This window comes from Papio anubis, chromosome 17, assembly GCF_008728515.1.
Source record: "Papio anubis isolate 15944 chromosome 17, Panubis1.0, whole genome shotgun sequence".
Lineage (NCBI taxonomy): Eukaryota > Metazoa > Chordata > Mammalia > Primates > Cercopithecidae > Papio > Papio anubis.
In genome coordinates, this window is record NC_044992.1 from 3,260,919 (window position 1) to 3,278,245 (window position 17,327).

The window sequence follows — 17,327 nt, forward strand, 5'->3', positions numbered from 1 at the left end:
ACATAGTATATAAAGGCAAACTAAATTTACATAATTTAAATTGTTATTTTTCTTTTTTTTTTTCCTCTAGAGGTAATGCCTTAAGAACAACTCAATTTGTTCACATAAATTGCCTTCACCCTTCATTGCAGTAATACGTTATAAGATTTTACATGTACTTTGGAAGAAATCACACAGAAAAAGCTGCTTTTTCAATAAACGTGGGCAGCTTCACATTTCTTTTGGTCAGTCCACCACAGTCATGTGAGGTGAGAGTTATCTGGACCTTGTTTTATACATTGAACCATCATCTTCTCTGCTTGTATGGCAACTCGAGACCTAAAGCCAAATGCCCGATTAAAAATTTGGAAGGAGAGGCTGGGCACAATGGTTCACGCCTGTAATCCCAGCACTTTGGGAGGCTGAGGCGGGCAGATCACGAGGTGAAGAGATTGAGACCATCCTGGCCAACATGGTGAAACCCCATCTCTACTAAAAATACAAAAATTAGCTAGGAGTGGTGGCACATGCCTGTAGTCCCATCTACTCGGGAGGATGAGGCAGGAGAATCGCTTGAACCCGGGAGGCGAAGGTTGCAGTGAGCCAAAATCGTGCCACTGCACTCCAGCCTGAGAGACAGAGTGAGACTCCATGTCAAAAAAAAAAAAAAAGTTGGAAGGAGAATGCTTTGTAGATAGCATCTCTCTCTCACTCAATTCCGACCATCCTGCTGCTTTCAGATTGAGCATAGCTTGGTTCCCCTCCTCTGCTGTCAACCCGTGAGTACCTGACAACATGGCCACCAGCCCTGGGCTCTGGCCTCGCAGCACCACCAAGCACCACGTCGCCCCACGTTCTCACATTTTTAAATGGTTGAAAAGAAATTAAAAGAAGAATTTTTCATGACACATGAAAAGTATATGGCATTCCTATTTCAGTGTCTATGAACAATGTTTTACTGGAACACAGCGACACCTGTTCATTCACATATTGTCTAGGGCTGGTTTCGAACTCCTGCAGCAGAGCTGAGCAGTTACAACACAGACTGCATGATCCACAAAGCCGAAAATATTTACAGAAAATATGTTCTGCCCTTTAGAGAAAAAGGGCCAACCCCTGCCCTAGACATGGCTGCCTCTACCCTTACCATGAATACAGAAAATATTCTGCACTTTCTTGTTTTGTTTTGAGACGGAGTCTCGCTCTGTCGCCCAGGCTGGAGTGCAGTGGCATGATCTCGGCTCACTGCAATCTCTGCCTCCCGGGTTCCAGCAATTCTCTGCCTCAGCCTCCCGAGTAGCTGGGACTATGGACACCCACCACCATGCCTGGCTAATTTTTGTACTTTTAGTAGAGATAGGGTTTCAGCATCTTGGCCAGGCTGGTCTTGAACTCCTGACCTTGTGATCCGCCCGCCTTAGCCTCCCAAAGTGCTGGGATGGCAGGCGTGAGCCACCGCGCCTGTCCTATTCTGCACTTCTAATCAGATCTGACATCACTTCTACTGACAAACACACAGTAACCAAAACCTTCATCAGCTCATCTGTTTTCTTGGGCCTGTAGTCACATAGAAACCAGACAGCTGGAAAGAGCCATTTCCCTCACCTGACCCCATAGCGGGTCAGCACAGATGGTCGGTGCTCAGGGACAGAATTTGCCCTGCTGGCCTGTAAGCTCCCTCAGTAGAGGATTTTACCTGCAAGGAAGAGGGTGCTTTTCACCTTTACAGAATAATGATCTCCGGCAGCATGCCGAGACTGTTCAGCTCCGCACGCCTGCAGACTCGCACGGAGTTGGTGCTTACCAGGCAGGCGACAGTGTAAGTCTGAGGACAGAACAAAAGAAACACTTACCTGCATCTGTCCTCTGGGCCATGCAGGAATAGACAGAGGCCTGTAAATCACCCAAGGCCACTCCCACCTCCGTCCCCTCTGGGATTTCCAACCACATGTGGGAAGTTCTGCCCGCCACACTGCCAGGCTCGGCGATGTCCGGGAGTAGGTGGACGGGAAAACCCGAGCTCCTCAGTCTGTAAAACAAAAGTGGACACCTACATGGACCCACACTTAGGCTTCTGGAGTTTAAGGGATCCTTCCTTCCTTCCTTTCCGCCTCCCTCCCTCCCTTCCCTCCCTCCCTCCCTTCCTTCCCTTCCTTCCCTCCGTCTCTCCACTCCTTTCCTCCCTGCCTTCCTTCCCTTCCCTCCTTCCCTCCTTCCCTCTTTCCCTCCCTCCCTCCCTCCATTCCTTCCCTCCCTCCCTTCCCTTCCCTCCCTCCCTTCCCTCTCTTCCTCCCTTCCTTCCCTCCCTTCCTTCCTCCCTTCCCCGCTTCCTTCCTCCCTCCTTTCCTTCCTTCCTTCCTTTTCTTTCCTTCTTTCTTTCTTTTTTACTTATTTATTTTTTTGAGACAGAGTCTTGCTCTGTTGCCCAGACTGGAGTGCAGTGGCACCATCTTGGCTCACTGCAACCTCTGCCTCCCAGGTTCAAGCAATTCTCCTGCCTCAGCCTCCCTAGTAGCTGGGATTACAGGCGCACACAACCATGCCCGGCTACTTTTTGTATTTTTAGTAGAGAAGGGGTTTCGCCATGTTGGCCAGGCTGGTCTTGAACTCCTGACCTCACATGATTCACCCGCTTCAGCCTCCCAAAGTTCTGGGATTACAGGCGTGAACCACTGCACCCAGCTCCTTCTTTTTTTCAGACAGGGTCTCGCTCTGTGACCCAGGCTGGAGTGGAGTGGTGTGATCACTGCTCGCTGTAACCTCAACTTCCCAGGCTCAAGCAATTCTCCCGCCTCAGCCTCCCAAGCAGGCGTACTCCCCCACACCCAGCTGCTTTCTTTTTTGTTGTTTGTTTGTTTCCAGGAAACTCTGCACAGGAAAGTGCTATAGGACACACGTGGCCGAGAGGGGACAGAATTCAGAGCCGTCACAGGCAGCTTCTCTGGCTTTTTTAAAACCATGAGCTTAGGCTTTGTCAGTAGAGGACACTGGTTTTCATAAGCTTAGGATTCACCTTCCAGGAAAGAAAACAAACAACATAAGCAGCCGTGATCAAGTCCAGCCTCCCCTGTTTGAAGGGAACTCAAAAACTCTGCGAACGGAGGCAGCCGGAGGTTCGGCACCATTACGGTTGGTTAGCACAGTCCAAACCAAAGTCAAACGCAGCAAGCTCCTGAATATCAAATGCGTTCGTCACTCAGCGTTAGTGAATGGGGGCTGTCAATTGCACACAACATGCTGGGAAGTCCTTTACCTGAACTACCAGGTGCTTTTTGTTTTATTTCAGAGCTCAGAATTTGGGCCCTGAAGGAAGTGAACTTACAGGGCACTGGATTTCTGTACCTGAAAAGGCAAATGATTGTTTAAAAGAACTTAAAAGGCATCCTTCAAGCCTACTATCTCTAGTTCTTTTTTCTTTTTTTGGAGACAGAGTCTCGCTCTGTCCCCCAGGTGGGAGTACAGTGGTGCAATCTCGGCTCAATGCAACATCCGCCTCCTGGGTTCAAGTGATTCTCCTGCCTCAGCCTCTGGAGTAGCTGGGACTACAGGCACCTGCCACCATGCCCAGTTCATTTTTGTATTTTTAGTAGAGATGGGGTTTCACCATGTTGCCCAGGCTGGTCTCGAACTCGTGACCTCGAGTGATCCACACGCCTCAGCCTCCCAAAATGCTGGGATTACAGGCGTGAGCCACTGTGCTTGGCCCTCTAAGTTTAAGTATTAAAGAGTGAAAGCTGTACTCTGAAACCTACAGACTGGGCCCACGGTCACAGAGAAGGGACAGCCCACCCGGGGTCTGGGGGGCTGCGGAGGAGGATAGCATGGCTGAAGCCCCTACCCCAGGGCTCAGGGCTGCGCTTACACTTGGCCCACCCATGCCCCATGACTGGGACAGGCTGGGGGCACTGGACCCTGACCCTGGCCTCTGGGAACCCTCCACCACTCCCAGGTGGGAAAGCTCCCACTGAAGCATCGGCTCTGGGGTTGCCCTTCGGATTGGAGCAGGAGGAACAGCCTGCAAGGATGTGATACTCACATCTCCACATTCCAGCTTTGGCTCTGCGTGTTGAAATAGCCCCAGCTAGCAGCGTTCTGGTCGGACATCAGGGGTCTCGGCAAGCCACACAGCATGGCAACCACATAGTCATGGATGGTACCGGCTGCGTCGTAGGACTTCAGGAACTCCGGGCTGTTTTTCATACCAAAAACAACTCAACATGGTACAACATGAACTCGGAAGCATGTGCCGCATCTAGCAGCAGGCGGCGGGGACCAGCTGTGCCATGGCCAGGTGGCAGCCACAACCCCACATGCTATGGCTCAAGTCCAGCTGGGTCCCTGGGATTAGGACCTTCCAGCTGCCCCAAGCAAAGCCAGCCTAAGTCAGCCCCAGGGGAAGGGCCTCAGAGGAGGAAGTGTCAAGCCTGGGAAAGCAGACATCGGCCTCCGCAGCAGCCTCGCAGGCCTGAACACACTGCAAACTCTCCCCGTGACCCTCGGCAAGTCACTTGCCCTCTCTGTCCCTTCCTTTTCCCATCTGGGTGGGAACTGGATAACCAATAGAGAGCCCTCTGCAAAAGGATGCGGTTCTAGACCCAATCTAGGTCCAGGCCATGCTCCCTCTTGTCCTGCCAAGACACGCTCACTGCAGCAGAGCCCAGCAGGCGGGGCGATGCTGACGCAGCCCCGGCCCATTCTCATTCTCCCAGAAACCCGGCCCCCAAGTCAAAGTGCAGTTGCCCGTACCAATGTTTCAAAAGCCAGAAGATAGTTGCACAGCCAAAGCCCGTGGCCACACTGAGATGAGACTTCGGCTGGGGTAGAGAGGCCAGGAATTCGCTGCTGCATCGGCCATCCTGCCACGTGACCAAGTGGCTAACAGCTTGGGGCTCGAACACAGGGGCGATCCCTCCCTCTATCCATTCACAGCCTGGAACAAAAGAGATGGCCAAAAATGAAGAAAAGAGCGACTAGGCATGGCGCGGCCTTGATACCACTCTGCTGGTGAGTGACAAAATACGTGCGAATGGTCCCATGATAAAGCCTGGCGCACCACCTGTGGGTCCTGATGGCACTGGCTTTAGTGCTTGCCTCTACCACATAATGACTGTGGGACCCTGGGCATGTCACATACTCCCTCTGTTTGCCACACTTCTCTGTTTCTTTTTATTCTTTTTTGAAGTTGATATCACATCTCCCCACATCCCATAAGAGAAGATGTTTGGCACAATCTCAAGTCCCCTGGTCTCTGTCCCTCCAACCCTCATCATGACAACATTATCTAGGCTTCCTGCTACTTGATTATCAGTAAATTTTCTCTTTTCCTTAGGTCTTAGCTGATTTTTATTTTATTTTATTTTATTTTATTTTTGAGACAGAGTCTCACTGTGTCCCCCAGGCTGGAATGCAGTGGCACAATCTCGGCTCACTGCAACCTCCATCTCCCAGGTTCAAGCAGTTCTCGTGCCTCAGCCTCCCGAGTAGCTGAGACTACAGGCCCAAGCCACCACGCCCAGCTAATTTTTTTTTTTTTTTTTTTTTTTTTGAGACAGAGTCTCGCTTTGTCGCCCAGGCTGGAGTGCAGTGGCCGGATCTCAGCTCACTGCAAGCTCCGCCTCCCGGGTTTACGCCATTCTCCTGTCTCAGCCTCCCAAGTAGCTGGGACTACAAGTGCCCGTCACCTTGCCCAGCTGGTGTTTTGTATTTTTTTAGTAGAGATGGGGTTTCACCGTGTTAGCCAGGATGGTCTCGGTCTCCTGACCTCGTGATCCGCCCGTCTCGGCCTCCCAAAGTGCTGGGATTACAGGCTTGAGCCACCGCGCCCGGCCCCAGCTAATTTTTTTGATTTTTTAGTAGAGACAAGGTTTCATCATGCTGCCCAGGCTGGTCTCCAACTCCTGAGCTCAGGCAATCCACCCGCCTCAGCCTTCCAAACTGCTAGGATTACAGGCATGAGCCACCACGCCTGGCCCTGACTGATTTTTAGACGTCCAAATTTACTAAAAAAAAATCTGACCATGAGATTTTTTTCATTTGTGCCTTGTGACATCCTCTGGATTTCTCTCTGCTCTGATTCAGAGATGTCACCCAAGGCCATTTTCAGCGTCAGTCTTTCCAGGCAGTGTCTGAAGACCCAGATAACTCCAGGTATTTTTCATGTTCCCATCTTTGAACGCCAGTTTGATCCGTTACAACAGTCTGGTTCTGAGTTCCTTCCCTTCCATGCTTAAAAGCACTTTTTGTGGTTGACTGTCGCAAATTCTTCACTACTCCTCCCACTAAGAGGTGGCATCTGAATCCTCTTTCCTTGAATATAGAATCACCTTGGTGACGTGCTTGACCAGGAGAATGTGGAGGCAGTGACATCTTGGGACTCCCAAGGCTAGGTCATAAGAAGCACTGCAGCTCCCACCCAAGCCTCTTACATAACTCTCTCTGGGGCAATCAGCCTCCAGATAAGAAGTGCAACTACACCAAGGCCGCCATGCTGAGGAGAGCATGGGCAAAGAGCAGCCGGCATACCGTTTCCAGGTGAGCCCAGCCTCCAGCCTTCCCCACCAAGGTACCAGGCACTGAGTAAAGCCACCATGACTCCCCGACCAATCTGTCCACCAGATGAACACTGAAGCAACCTCCACCATCTCCATGTACGAGCAGCAGTGGGCTAAGCCTTGCCCAATCCCTGACCCAAAAAATCATGAGATGATAAATGCTTGTTGCTTTCAGTCACTAGGTTGGAGGTAGTTTGTTATGCCGCAATAGGTCATCAAAATACTACTCCTGGTCAGGCGCGGTGGCTCACGCCTATAATCCCAGCACTTTGGGAGGCCGAGGCAGGCGGATCATCTGAGGTCAGGAGTTCAAGACCAGCCTGGGTAACATGGAGAAACCTCATCTCTACAAAAAATACAAAAATTAGCCAGGCATGATGGCGCATGCCTGTAATCCCAGCTACTCGGGAGACTGAGACAGGAGAATCGCTTGAACCCGGGAGGCGGAGGTTGCAGTGAGCCGAGATCACACCACTGCACTCCAGCCTGGGCGACAGAGTGAGATTCCATCTCAGAAAAACAAAACAAACAAAAAAATACTACTCCATTGTCTTTTCACATGGAGTGTTGCTGTTGAAAAAAATCTAATGTCAATCTGACCCTTATTCTTTCATATGAGATCTGATCTTTTGCTCTGCAAGCTTTTAGAATTCTGTCTTTGAAATCCTTAAATGTTCGCTAGAATATATCTAGCTGGGCGTTGTCTTTATCTCCTCTATGACATTCTATGGGCCCTTTCAGGCTGGGGTGTTCCATCTTATTTTGCCAATTATAGGAAATTTTTCTCCATTATTTCTTCAAAGATTTCCTCCTCTCCATTTTTATTTTTCCCTTTCCGGTCTCCTATTATTTAGATGCTAGTGCTTCTATTTGTATCCTCAATATCTGTTACCTCGTCAGACGCAGTGGCTCACACCTGTAATCCCAGCACTTTGGGAGGCTGAAGTAGGTGGATCACTTGAGGTCAGGAGTTCAAGACTAGCCTGGTGAACTAACATGGTGAAACTCCTTCTCTACTAAAATATCAAAAAAAAAAATAGCCGGGCTTGGTGGCGGGCACCTGTAGTCACAACTACTTAGGAGGCTGAGGCAGGAGAATGGCGTGAACCTGGGAGGCAGAGCTTGCAGTGAGCCGAGATCGCACCACTGCACTCCAGCCTGGGCAACACAGCAATACTCCATCCCCCAAAAAAAAAAAAAAAATTAGCCAGGCATGGTGGCAGGTGTCTGTAATAACAGTTACTCAGGAGGGGAGATTTAGGCAGGAGAATCATTTGCATCCGGGAGGCAGAGGTTGCAGTGAACCCAGGTCGCACCATGTACTCCAGCCTGGGCGACAAGAGCAAGACTCCATCTCAAAAAAAATAAAAACAAAAATAAATACCAGTTTTCCACTCCCTTTGCCAACTCTCGACATTACTGAACATTTTGATTTCTTACCATCTGATGGGTGGAGAGTGTTGCATTGTTGTTTTCATCTGCACTGCTCTAATTACTAACGATGCTGAACATCTTTGCAGATGTGTACTAGCCATTTGTATTTCCTCTTCTAGGAGTAACCTGTTGGTATCCTTCACCCGTTTTTCCACAGGGCTGCTTGTTCTCTCTTAGTTACTGGTTCTTTGCATGTACTGACCTGTCCTTTGTCCACTATTCACTACCAGATATTTTCTCCCTGTCTGCTGCTCGCCTTTTAGCTTTCTTTTATGATCCTGGTTTCTCTTCTGCTTTTACTGAGCCTGAAAATGGAGTCTGGAAACCGGCGTAACCACAGGCCTTTCAGAAGACACTAATCGCTCCCTCTCCTCCCCTCCGGCTCGCTCGGGGTGCCCTCACTGAAGCACTTAGCTCTCTGCTCAAGTTACTCCTGCCCGTCTGTGTTGACTGTTTTGGAAGGTAGAGGCTTCGTTCCTTCATTTCTATCTCTCCCCCAGGGCCTAGCAAAGGGCTTTATATGCTGTAGGTAGGGAAACCAAACTGAATTAAGGCTGCCATTAAAATCGGCAAGACTGGATCCCAAATGTGATTTCACTTGACTCCACTAAGCAGGTCACTGAACTGTGGCTTTCCTCCTTCCCAGAAACAGAAAACAAACCCAGGAGGCATGTGGGCTGGCTCGATAAAATATGAAGCAGCTCTTTCCAACGATGTGGCTGATGGTTTGTGTGGTTGTTAGAGAGCCCAGGAGACAGGCAGAAAGGAAGGCATGTGATCGGACCACAATCATCAGCTCTCTGCTGTCCTCTTTGGAAAGGGTTTTCGTATTAAAAGACATTTATTCTCATTAATGCAAAATTAAGGAGTTTTAAAAGCTTTTACAATCTAGACTCCCTCTGAGAGGTTAGCCTTGACACCCTAATCGCCTTGTACTCCCGCCACTGCTTGGTGCCAAGCAGCTCCCATGGTCCCAGCGAGCCCGACGATAGGCGGACAGGAGGGAGGAAGGGGAGGAGGAGGAGTCTGCATCGGCTCCTACGATTGCCCGGCCCCATCCTGGGGGTGATTAAAGGGTACATCACTAAATGCCAGTCCCACTGACAGGCGAGTCACCATGCACTTCAGGGCACTCTAAATTGCTGACTCTCCATGCAGAAAGGGATGAATCCAATGTTCAAATCCTCGTAACTACAGCCCCCAAAGTAGCCATCATCTTCCGCTTAAAATGTTCATCTGCAGTAAAATGTTGATTTTGTTGAAGCCGAGTGATGCGTATATGTTGGTTTATAGCACTATTCTCCCTATTTTTGTTTGTCTAAATTAAATCTTTTGTAATTTCTTTTTTTTTTTGAGACAGAGTCTTGCTCTGTCACCCAGGTTGGAGTGCAGTGGCGTGATCTCGGCTCACTGCAACCTCTGCCTCCCGGGTTCAAGTGATTCTCCTGCCTCAGTCTCTCGAGTAGCTGGGATTATAGGTACACACCACCACACCCAGCTAATTTTTGTATTTTCAGTAGAGATGGGGTTTCACCATGTTGGCCAGGCTGGTCTCTAATTCCTGACCTCGTGATCTGCCCGCCTCAGCCTCCCAAGGTGCTGGGATTACAGGCGTGAGCCATCGTGCCTGGCCAATACAATTTCTTTTAAAGTTTGATTTCTTGTTGTTGTTTTCTGAGACAGGCTCTTGCTCTGTAGCCCAGGCTGGAGTACAGTGGAGCAATCACAACTCACGGCAGCCTCAACCTCGAGGGCTCCAGTGATCCTCTCACCTCAGCCTCCCAAGTAGCTGGGACTACAAACGTGCTGCACCACACCCAACTTATTTTCACATCTTTTGTAGACACGGAGTCCCACTATGTTGCCCAGGCTAGTCTTGAACTCCTGGCCTTAAGCAATACTCCTCCTGCCTCGGCCTCCCAAAGTGTTGGGATTTACAGGCGTGAGCCACCACTCCTGGCCTTAAAAAGTTTTTTTAATGCCTGCCATAACAGGGAGCGCCCAACTTCCTACAGGAGTCTCATCCTTCTTTGGACATTCTGCTGGGAAGTCTCTCGCTAAGCCACTGTGTCCCCCTGCAGCTCTGGTCCTTCACCAAAAACAACCCTGCCAGGCCTTTAGAAGCTCCTTGAGGCCAGGCGCAGTGGCTCACGCCTGTAATCCCAGCACTCTGGGAGGCCGAGGCGGGAGGATCACGAGGTCAGGAGATCGAGACCATCCTGGCTAACATGGTGAAACCCCGTCTCTACTAAAAATACAAAAAATTAGCTGGGCGAGGTGGCAGGCGCCTGTAGTCCCAGCCAGTCGGGAGGCTGAGGCAGGAGAATGGCGTGAACCCGGGAGGCGGAGCTTGCAGTGAGCGGAGATCGTGCCACTGCACCCCAGCCTGGGCGATGACAGAGCGAGACTCCGTTCAAAATAAATAAATAAATGAATAAATAATAAGTAAATAAAGCTCCTTGAACAGACTTGGATTCAAAAGTGGGGTTCACTTGCTGAAATATGACCCTGAGCATATTATTCTAACCTCTCTGAACCTCAGCCTCTCACCTGCACAATGGGGACAACAGTGTAACCTACGTGACCAGGTTGTTGGGAATATCCAATGAGATCATGCAACTGATGTCCTCAGCCAGGCACCAGGCATGTGAAGTGCTCATTGTGGTTTTACTGTCTTAGTTCTCCTCCTCAAGGCCAAATAGAACAGGTTACCCACCTCTGTACTGTGGCAGACCTTCATAAGACAACCAACTAGAAATGCTTAGCAACTGAACCCATAAAAAGGATATGTCGGCCGGGCATGGTGGCTCACACCTGTCATCCCAGCACTTTGGGAGGCTGAGGCAGGTGGATCATTTGAGGTCAGGAGTTCAAGTCCATCCTGACCAACGAGGTGAAACCCCATCTCTACTAAAAGTACAAAAATTAGCTGGGCGTGGTGGCAGGCGCCTGTAGTCCCAGCTACTCTGGAGGCTGAGGCAGGAGGATCACTTGAACCCAGGAGGCAGAGGTTGCAGTGAGCTGAGTTTGTGCCATTGCACTCCAGCCTGGGCAACAAGAGTGAAACTCCATCTTAAAAAAAAATATATATATATATATATGGCCAGGCACGGTGGCTCACGCCTGTAATCGCAGCACTTTTGGAGGCCGAGGCAGGTGGATCACGAGGTCAAAGGATCAGGACCATCCTGGCCAACATGGTGAAACCTCATCTCTACTAAAAATACAAAATTAGCTGGGCGTGGTGGTGTGCGCCTGTAGTCCCAGCTACTCGGGAGGCTGAGGCAGGAGAATCTCTTGAAAACGGGAGGCGGAGGTTGCAGTGAGCCGAGATCGCACCACTGCACTCCAGCCTGGGCAACAAGAGCGAAATTCCATCTCAAAAAAAAAAAAAAAGGCCAGGCGCGGTGGCTCAAGCCTGTAATCCCAGCACTTTGGGAGGCCGAGACGGGCGGATCACGAGGTCAGGAGATCGAGACCATCCTGGCTAACATGGTGAAACCCCGTCTCTACTAAAAAATACAAAAAACTAGCCGGGCGTGGTGGCGGGCGCCTGTAGTCCCAGCTACTTGGGAGGCTGAGGCAGGAGAATGGCGTGAACCCGGGAGGCGGAGCTTGCAGTGAGCTGAGATCCGGCCACTGCACTCCAGCCCGGGTGACAGCGCGAGACTCCGCCTCAAAAAACAAAAACAACAACAACAAAAAAAAGATATGCCTTGGAATTTTCAAAATCACAAATATGTAAACGACGACAAATGTGCCCCAATTCAAAAGCGTGCCCTCTGTGTCCTGGCATCTCCCGCGGCTACAGCCAATCTCTTGGTTGTCTGCACTAAGGTTCTGAGATACCGACACGGTAAAGAGAACGCTGTGGAAAAGGCACTCCGCTGAATCCTTCCGGAGAATCCAAGAAAACGCTCTCTTCCCTCTTCGTGGATCCCTCTTCGTGGATAACGTGCTGATGACGTGGGAGTGGGCAGTCCCCTTGTTCACCTCACATTGGTACAAAGAGAATGTCCACCCACGCAGGAGGCAGCCCGTGTTCGTCCGTTCCAAGAAACAAGATCCTATTCCCAGTGCAGGATAACCCGACCCTTCTCAGAAAGCCGTGCGGCCCCGCTCTCGTGCGGCCCTGCTCTCGTTCTGGAAGTGACTGCTACCAGCCTGAGACCGTCCCCGAGCCCAGCATACCTTGGCCTGTTTTCCAAAACACGACTCCATGCATCTGGCCCGACACCCCGATGCCCACGACGCTCCGGAGGTGCTGCCGGGGAAGGGCAGCAAGGCACTCGTGCAGGGCCTGGAGGATTCTGCTCACATCCTGCTCCCGCCCCTGGAAGCAGAAGAGAACACACTGGGCAGGGGCAGACACACCGGCAGGGGGAGGCGCAGGCCTCCCAGGATGTCCTGGAGCAGGAATGTGGTGGGCAGCGTCCACTCCCCAACTTCACAGTTGAGGTGCTGCTGCCGGTGAGTTGCAGCAAACTGCCCAGGCCTGCCCTCCACTGGGGTCAGACTCAGCTGAGAACAGCATTCTCTGTGCTATCAACAGAAGAAACAAGGCAAGGCACAGTGGTTCAAGCCTATAATCCCAGCACTTTGGGAGGCCGAGATGGGCGGATTACCTGAGATCAGGAGTTCGAGACCAGCCTGGCCAACCAACACGATGAAACCCCGTCTCTACTAAAAATACAAAAAATTAGCCGGGTGTGGTGGCGCACACCTGTAGTCCCAGCTACTCAGGAGACTGAGGCAAGAGCATCGGTTGAATCTGGGAGGCGGAGGTTGCAGTGAGCCGAGATCGTGCCATGGCACTCCAGCCTGGGCGACAGGGCGAGACTCCATCTCAAAAAAAAAAAAAAAAAAACAGAGGAATCCACAGAAAGCTCAGAAGAGAAAAAGGGGAAGAGAGTTGTGGCTCACCCCCCAATAAATGTCAGCTCTCTGAGGAACTAGCAAAGCTAAGATCTTAGACAGGCGTTCGAAGGCTGAGTTCTCAGATGTCTTGCTTCCCCTCCAGGGAGAGCTGTCTTTCCCTCCTCGGAAACCTTTCACCTGCCCCTGTCCGCCTGCGGCCTTGGTCAGGAGCAGCTCTTGGCTCCTAACAAGCAGGAACAAAGGAAGAGAAAGAAGGGAGGAGAGGAGGGGTAGGATGGGGCAAGGAGTTCAGAGGAAGCACAGCCTTTTCCTCGGGAGTAGCCCCATAGCCCAGCAAGGATTCCACAGGCAAGAGAGACCACAGCCAAGAGGAAGTGGAAGACAAGGGGCACAGAGGAGCCAGGTGGCTACGCAGGATCCCCAGAAGGAGGAAAGAAGAGCAGGGTGGGGACATGGGGGTGGTGGGGAGGAAGGAGGGTTCTGGGAAGAGACATTTGTTTATACCCTCACTGTCCAATACCAAAATCGTTAGCCACATGTGGCTAGTCTGAATTGAGATGTAAATAGAAAACACGCATCAGACTACAATCTAGTATGACAAAAAATATACACTATCTCATTTAATCCTTTTTTAAAAACCCATGGCCACGTGGAGTCTATGTTGCCCAGGCTGGTCTCAAATTTCTAGGATCAAGTGATCCTCCTGCCTCAACCTTCCCTGTAGCTGAGATTATAGGCGTGAGCTGCATATGGCTGCATAGGCTGGAGTGCAGTGGCGTAATCTTGGCTCACTGCAACCTCCGCCTCCCAGGTTCAAGCGATTCTCCTGCTTTAGCCTCCTGAGTAGCTGGGATTACAGGCTCAAACCAGCTAATTTTTGTATTTTTAGTAGAGAGGCAGTTTCGCCATGTTGGCCAGGCTGGTCTCCAACTCCTAACCTCAGGGATTCGCCTGCCTCGGCCTCCCAAAATGCTGGGATTACAGGTGTGAGCCACCACACCCAGCCTTGATTATCATACATCAAAATGATAATGTGTTAGATACACTGGGTTAAATAAAATATGCAATTAAAATTAATTTCATTTGTTTCCTTTTATTTCTTTTAATAGGGCAGCTAGAAATTTGAAAAGGCCACGCCTGGCTCCATTTGTAGAAGTTACATTTCTTTTTTTTGTGAGACAGAGTCTCACTTTGTCACCAGGCTGGAGTGCAATGGCACGATCTCAGCTCACTGCAACTTCTGCCTCCCGAGTTCAAGCAATTCTCCTGCCTCAGCCTCCCAAGTAGCTGGGATTACAGGCACGCGTCGCCACGCCCAGCTAATTTTTGTATTTTTAGCAGAGACGGGGTTTCACCATATTGGCCAGGCTGGTCTTGAACTCCTGACCTCAAGTGATCCGCCCACCTCAGCCTCCCAAAGTGCTGGGATTACAGGCGTCAGCCACCGCGCCCGGCCGCAGATATGACTATAGATCACTGGTTCCTACTCGGGGTGGTTTTATCACCCACAGAACACTTGGCAACATGGAGACATTTTTGGTTGTCACATCTGGGGAAGAGGGGCAAGCGTGGCCGGCATCTAGTAGGCCAGAGATGCTGCTAAACATTCTACAACGCGCAGGACACCCCTCACCACAACAAAAACTGTGCAGCCCAAAATGTCAGCGGCGCCAAGGTTGAGAAACCCTCTGCTACACAGACTAAATCACAGCAGCGCTGTTTGTCCCAGAGCACGATTCATATGTGGTGTGGGGGGGGGTCATGACTGGCCTCCGCTAAGCACTTCATTAGACAGGTGTGGCACACCGGGTAGGCCTGAAAGCACAGAACAGCCCGCTGAAAGCTGGGGAGGGAGTGCAGAAAAGTTTTCAAGAAGTGGCCATGCCAGGCGGGGTGGCTCACACCTGTAATCCCAGCACTTTGGGAAACCGAGGCAGGCAGATCAGTTGAGGTCAGGAGTTTGAGACCAGCCTTGCCAACATGGTGAAACCCCCTCTCTACTAAAAATACAAAAAAATTCGCCAAGCGTGGTGGCGCGCACCTGTAATCCCAGCTACTCAGGAGGCTGAGGCACGAGAATCACTTGAACCCGGGAGGCAGAGGTCGCAGTGAGCAGAGATCGCACCACTGCACTCCAGCCTGGGTGACACAGCGAGACCCTGTCAAAAAAAAAAAAAAAAAAGTTGCCCTATTTCAAGAGAAAGGGGCACTTTCTGAGCCTACTCTCCCCTAACCCCAGCTCTCCTGCTCACCCCACCAGGGTCAGAACCATCTCTGCCTCCAATTCATAGTCCTTTAAGTAAGAATCCTTTTAATATGCCCTAATGCCCCAACCAAACTAATCTTGAAAGCTTCTATGTAGATACAAAGTGCTCCTGAAATCCCTATCCTCAGAAATGCTTCTGAGCCAAATGGACCCTGAACCCTAAACAACCGTGTCCATGCATGTGGCAAGAGCTTGTGAAACACAAAACTGGGCCGGGCGCAGTGGCTCACACCTGCAATCCTAGCACTTTGGGAGGCTCAACTGGGCGGATCACTTGAGGTCAGGAGTTCGAGACCAGCCTGGCCAACATGGCGAAACCCTGTCTCTACTAAAAATATAAAAATTAGCCGGGCGTGGTGGCTCACACCTGTAGTCCCAGCTACCCAGGAGGCTGAAGCTGGAGAATCACTTGAACCGGGAGGTGGAGGTTGCAGTGAGCCAAGATTACGCCACTGCACTCCAGCCTAGGCAACAGAGTGAGACTCGGTCTCAAAAAAAAAAAAAAAAAAGAAAAGAAAAAGAAAGCTCTTGGGAGTGGATATTGGCTCAGAAAACCAAGGTTTGTGGCTGAAAGGGGCCTCAGGGGCTGCCTATTTCAACTCAGAGAACAAGCTGAGGCCCAGGAAAAAGTCATGTGAGGTTACACAGAAAGTCCCTTGCTATTAATTTCTATTGCTAATTAGCTGAGCAGCGGTTTCACTCCCTTTTAGGGATTAGCGAGTCCAGCTCTGAAGATTAACATCTTTTCTTAACCCACCTACATCTCCAACAGAGCCCATGATCCTGAAATTGTCCATTTCTACCTTGTAGCTTTCACAAGCCAGTAGTTGTAGTGCATAATTATCAATCCTCACCCTTTTGAAACTTAGATTTTCAAGACTTTTTTTAAGAAATGTCTATATGCTCTCAAGGTCTTTTTCCTGCGGGATAGCTCTCAGCCTTTGAGGCTGGGGGTCTTTGGCTGACCAGGTTCCTTTTTCTTTCTTCTTTTTTTTTTTTTTTTTGTCTTCAGAGACAGAGTTTTGTCTTTTTGCCGCGGGCCTGGAGTAACACCATCTCTGGCTCACATGGCTCCGTACTCCCGAGTTCACCATTCTGCCTCCAGCTCGGTAACTGGGACTACAGCGCCGCGCCTCCACACCGGCTAATTTCCCTGTATTTTAGTAAGAACCGAGGTTCACCCGTGTTATCCAGGATGGTCTCCCGTCTCTGACCTCTCGTGATCGACATCTCGGCCTCCCAAGTGCTGGATTCCTGAAATGACACCGCCCGCTTAGCCCTTTATGTTCACAGTAGAGACCACTTTTCTCCATGTTGGTCGGGCTGGTCTCGAACACCCAACCTCATGTGATCCGCCACCTTGGCCTCCCACAGTGCTGGGATTCGCAGTGACAGCGAGGCCCGGCTGAATGAACAAGGGTTTCTTGGTCCGCATTCTGCTTCTGTGGAATGAGCCAGGAGCCAGTTAGGCCTGATATGGCATCTGGTTTCCGGAGGAAAAACTCAGACTCTGCCCTGGGCAACAAACTGAATCCTGAACTTGAGGTCACAGGGCAGGTGCGGGAGCAGCAAAGAGTGGTCATTCCATACCTGGGGCGGTTCCTCCACTGAGTCCAGGGGACACAGGGCACAGGGCCAAGTGCAAGGCCCCCAGAGGAGGCCAGAGAGTCTGGGTGGAGGGTGGGGGGGGGGATCCGGTCCCAGCAGGTGGGAAGGATTCCGGACCTAAGGGATCATGAGCACAGCTGCTGCAGGCAGAGGGGCCCCTGGAGAAGCTGGGGACAAGCTGCAATAGACACTTCCTTGAGGGAAGGGGCTGTCAGGGAGGCCTCCTGGGGTGGAAGAGGGTGGTCAGGAGGCTCCTGGAGGCGGCGCTGCCCCGGGGCGCTACCTCACCTGGGGCACGGCCCCCGCGCTCTCGACCGCCGCCTCTGCCCGCGCAGCGCGGGTACAACTCGCCAGCACCACGAACCCGGATGGTTCGTTGGGCGCGGCCCTCAGCAGAGCTGCCTTCACAGACGTGGTGCCCAGGTCAATGCCGAGGGTGATCGGCCGCGAAGCCATTATCTCCCCGACCCGCGCAGCTCCGGTCTGCAGCCGGCGGCCCCACACATCCGCGGCTTTCACTCGGGAGGGCGGGGCAGGGGCGGGGAGTCGCCTGCCAATCTTTCAGCCACATGGAGGTTTCTCGCCTTCCAATTGGTCGGGAAAGGCGAGCC

General features: G+C 51.2%; 1 protein-coding gene across 3 annotated transcripts in view; it reads right to left on the reverse strand.

Annotated features, from left to right (window-relative positions):
• The window catches only part of SHPK (sedoheptulokinase), a 31,359-nt gene that overhangs the window by 11,671 nt on the left and 2,361 nt on the right, over positions 1–17,327 (reverse strand). For 2 of the 3 annotated variants that reach the window (XM_021928558.2, XM_003912107.5), the window contains exons 1-5: positions 17,005–17,249; positions 12,156–12,297; positions 4,726–4,909; positions 4,016–4,168; positions 1,833–2,008 (exon numbers count right to left, since the gene is read on the reverse strand). In XM_021928558.2, coding sequence (XP_021784250.2) covers positions 1,833–2,008; positions 4,016–4,168; positions 4,726–4,909; positions 12,156–12,297; positions 17,005–17,172 — 823 coding nt within the window. In that variant the 5' untranslated portion in view covers positions 17,173–17,249. Of the gene's footprint in view, positions 1–1,832; positions 2,009–4,015; positions 4,169–4,725; positions 4,910–12,155; positions 12,298–17,004; positions 17,250–17,327 lie in introns of those variants that run through there. The other variant, XM_031657279.1, reaches the window with a different exon arrangement.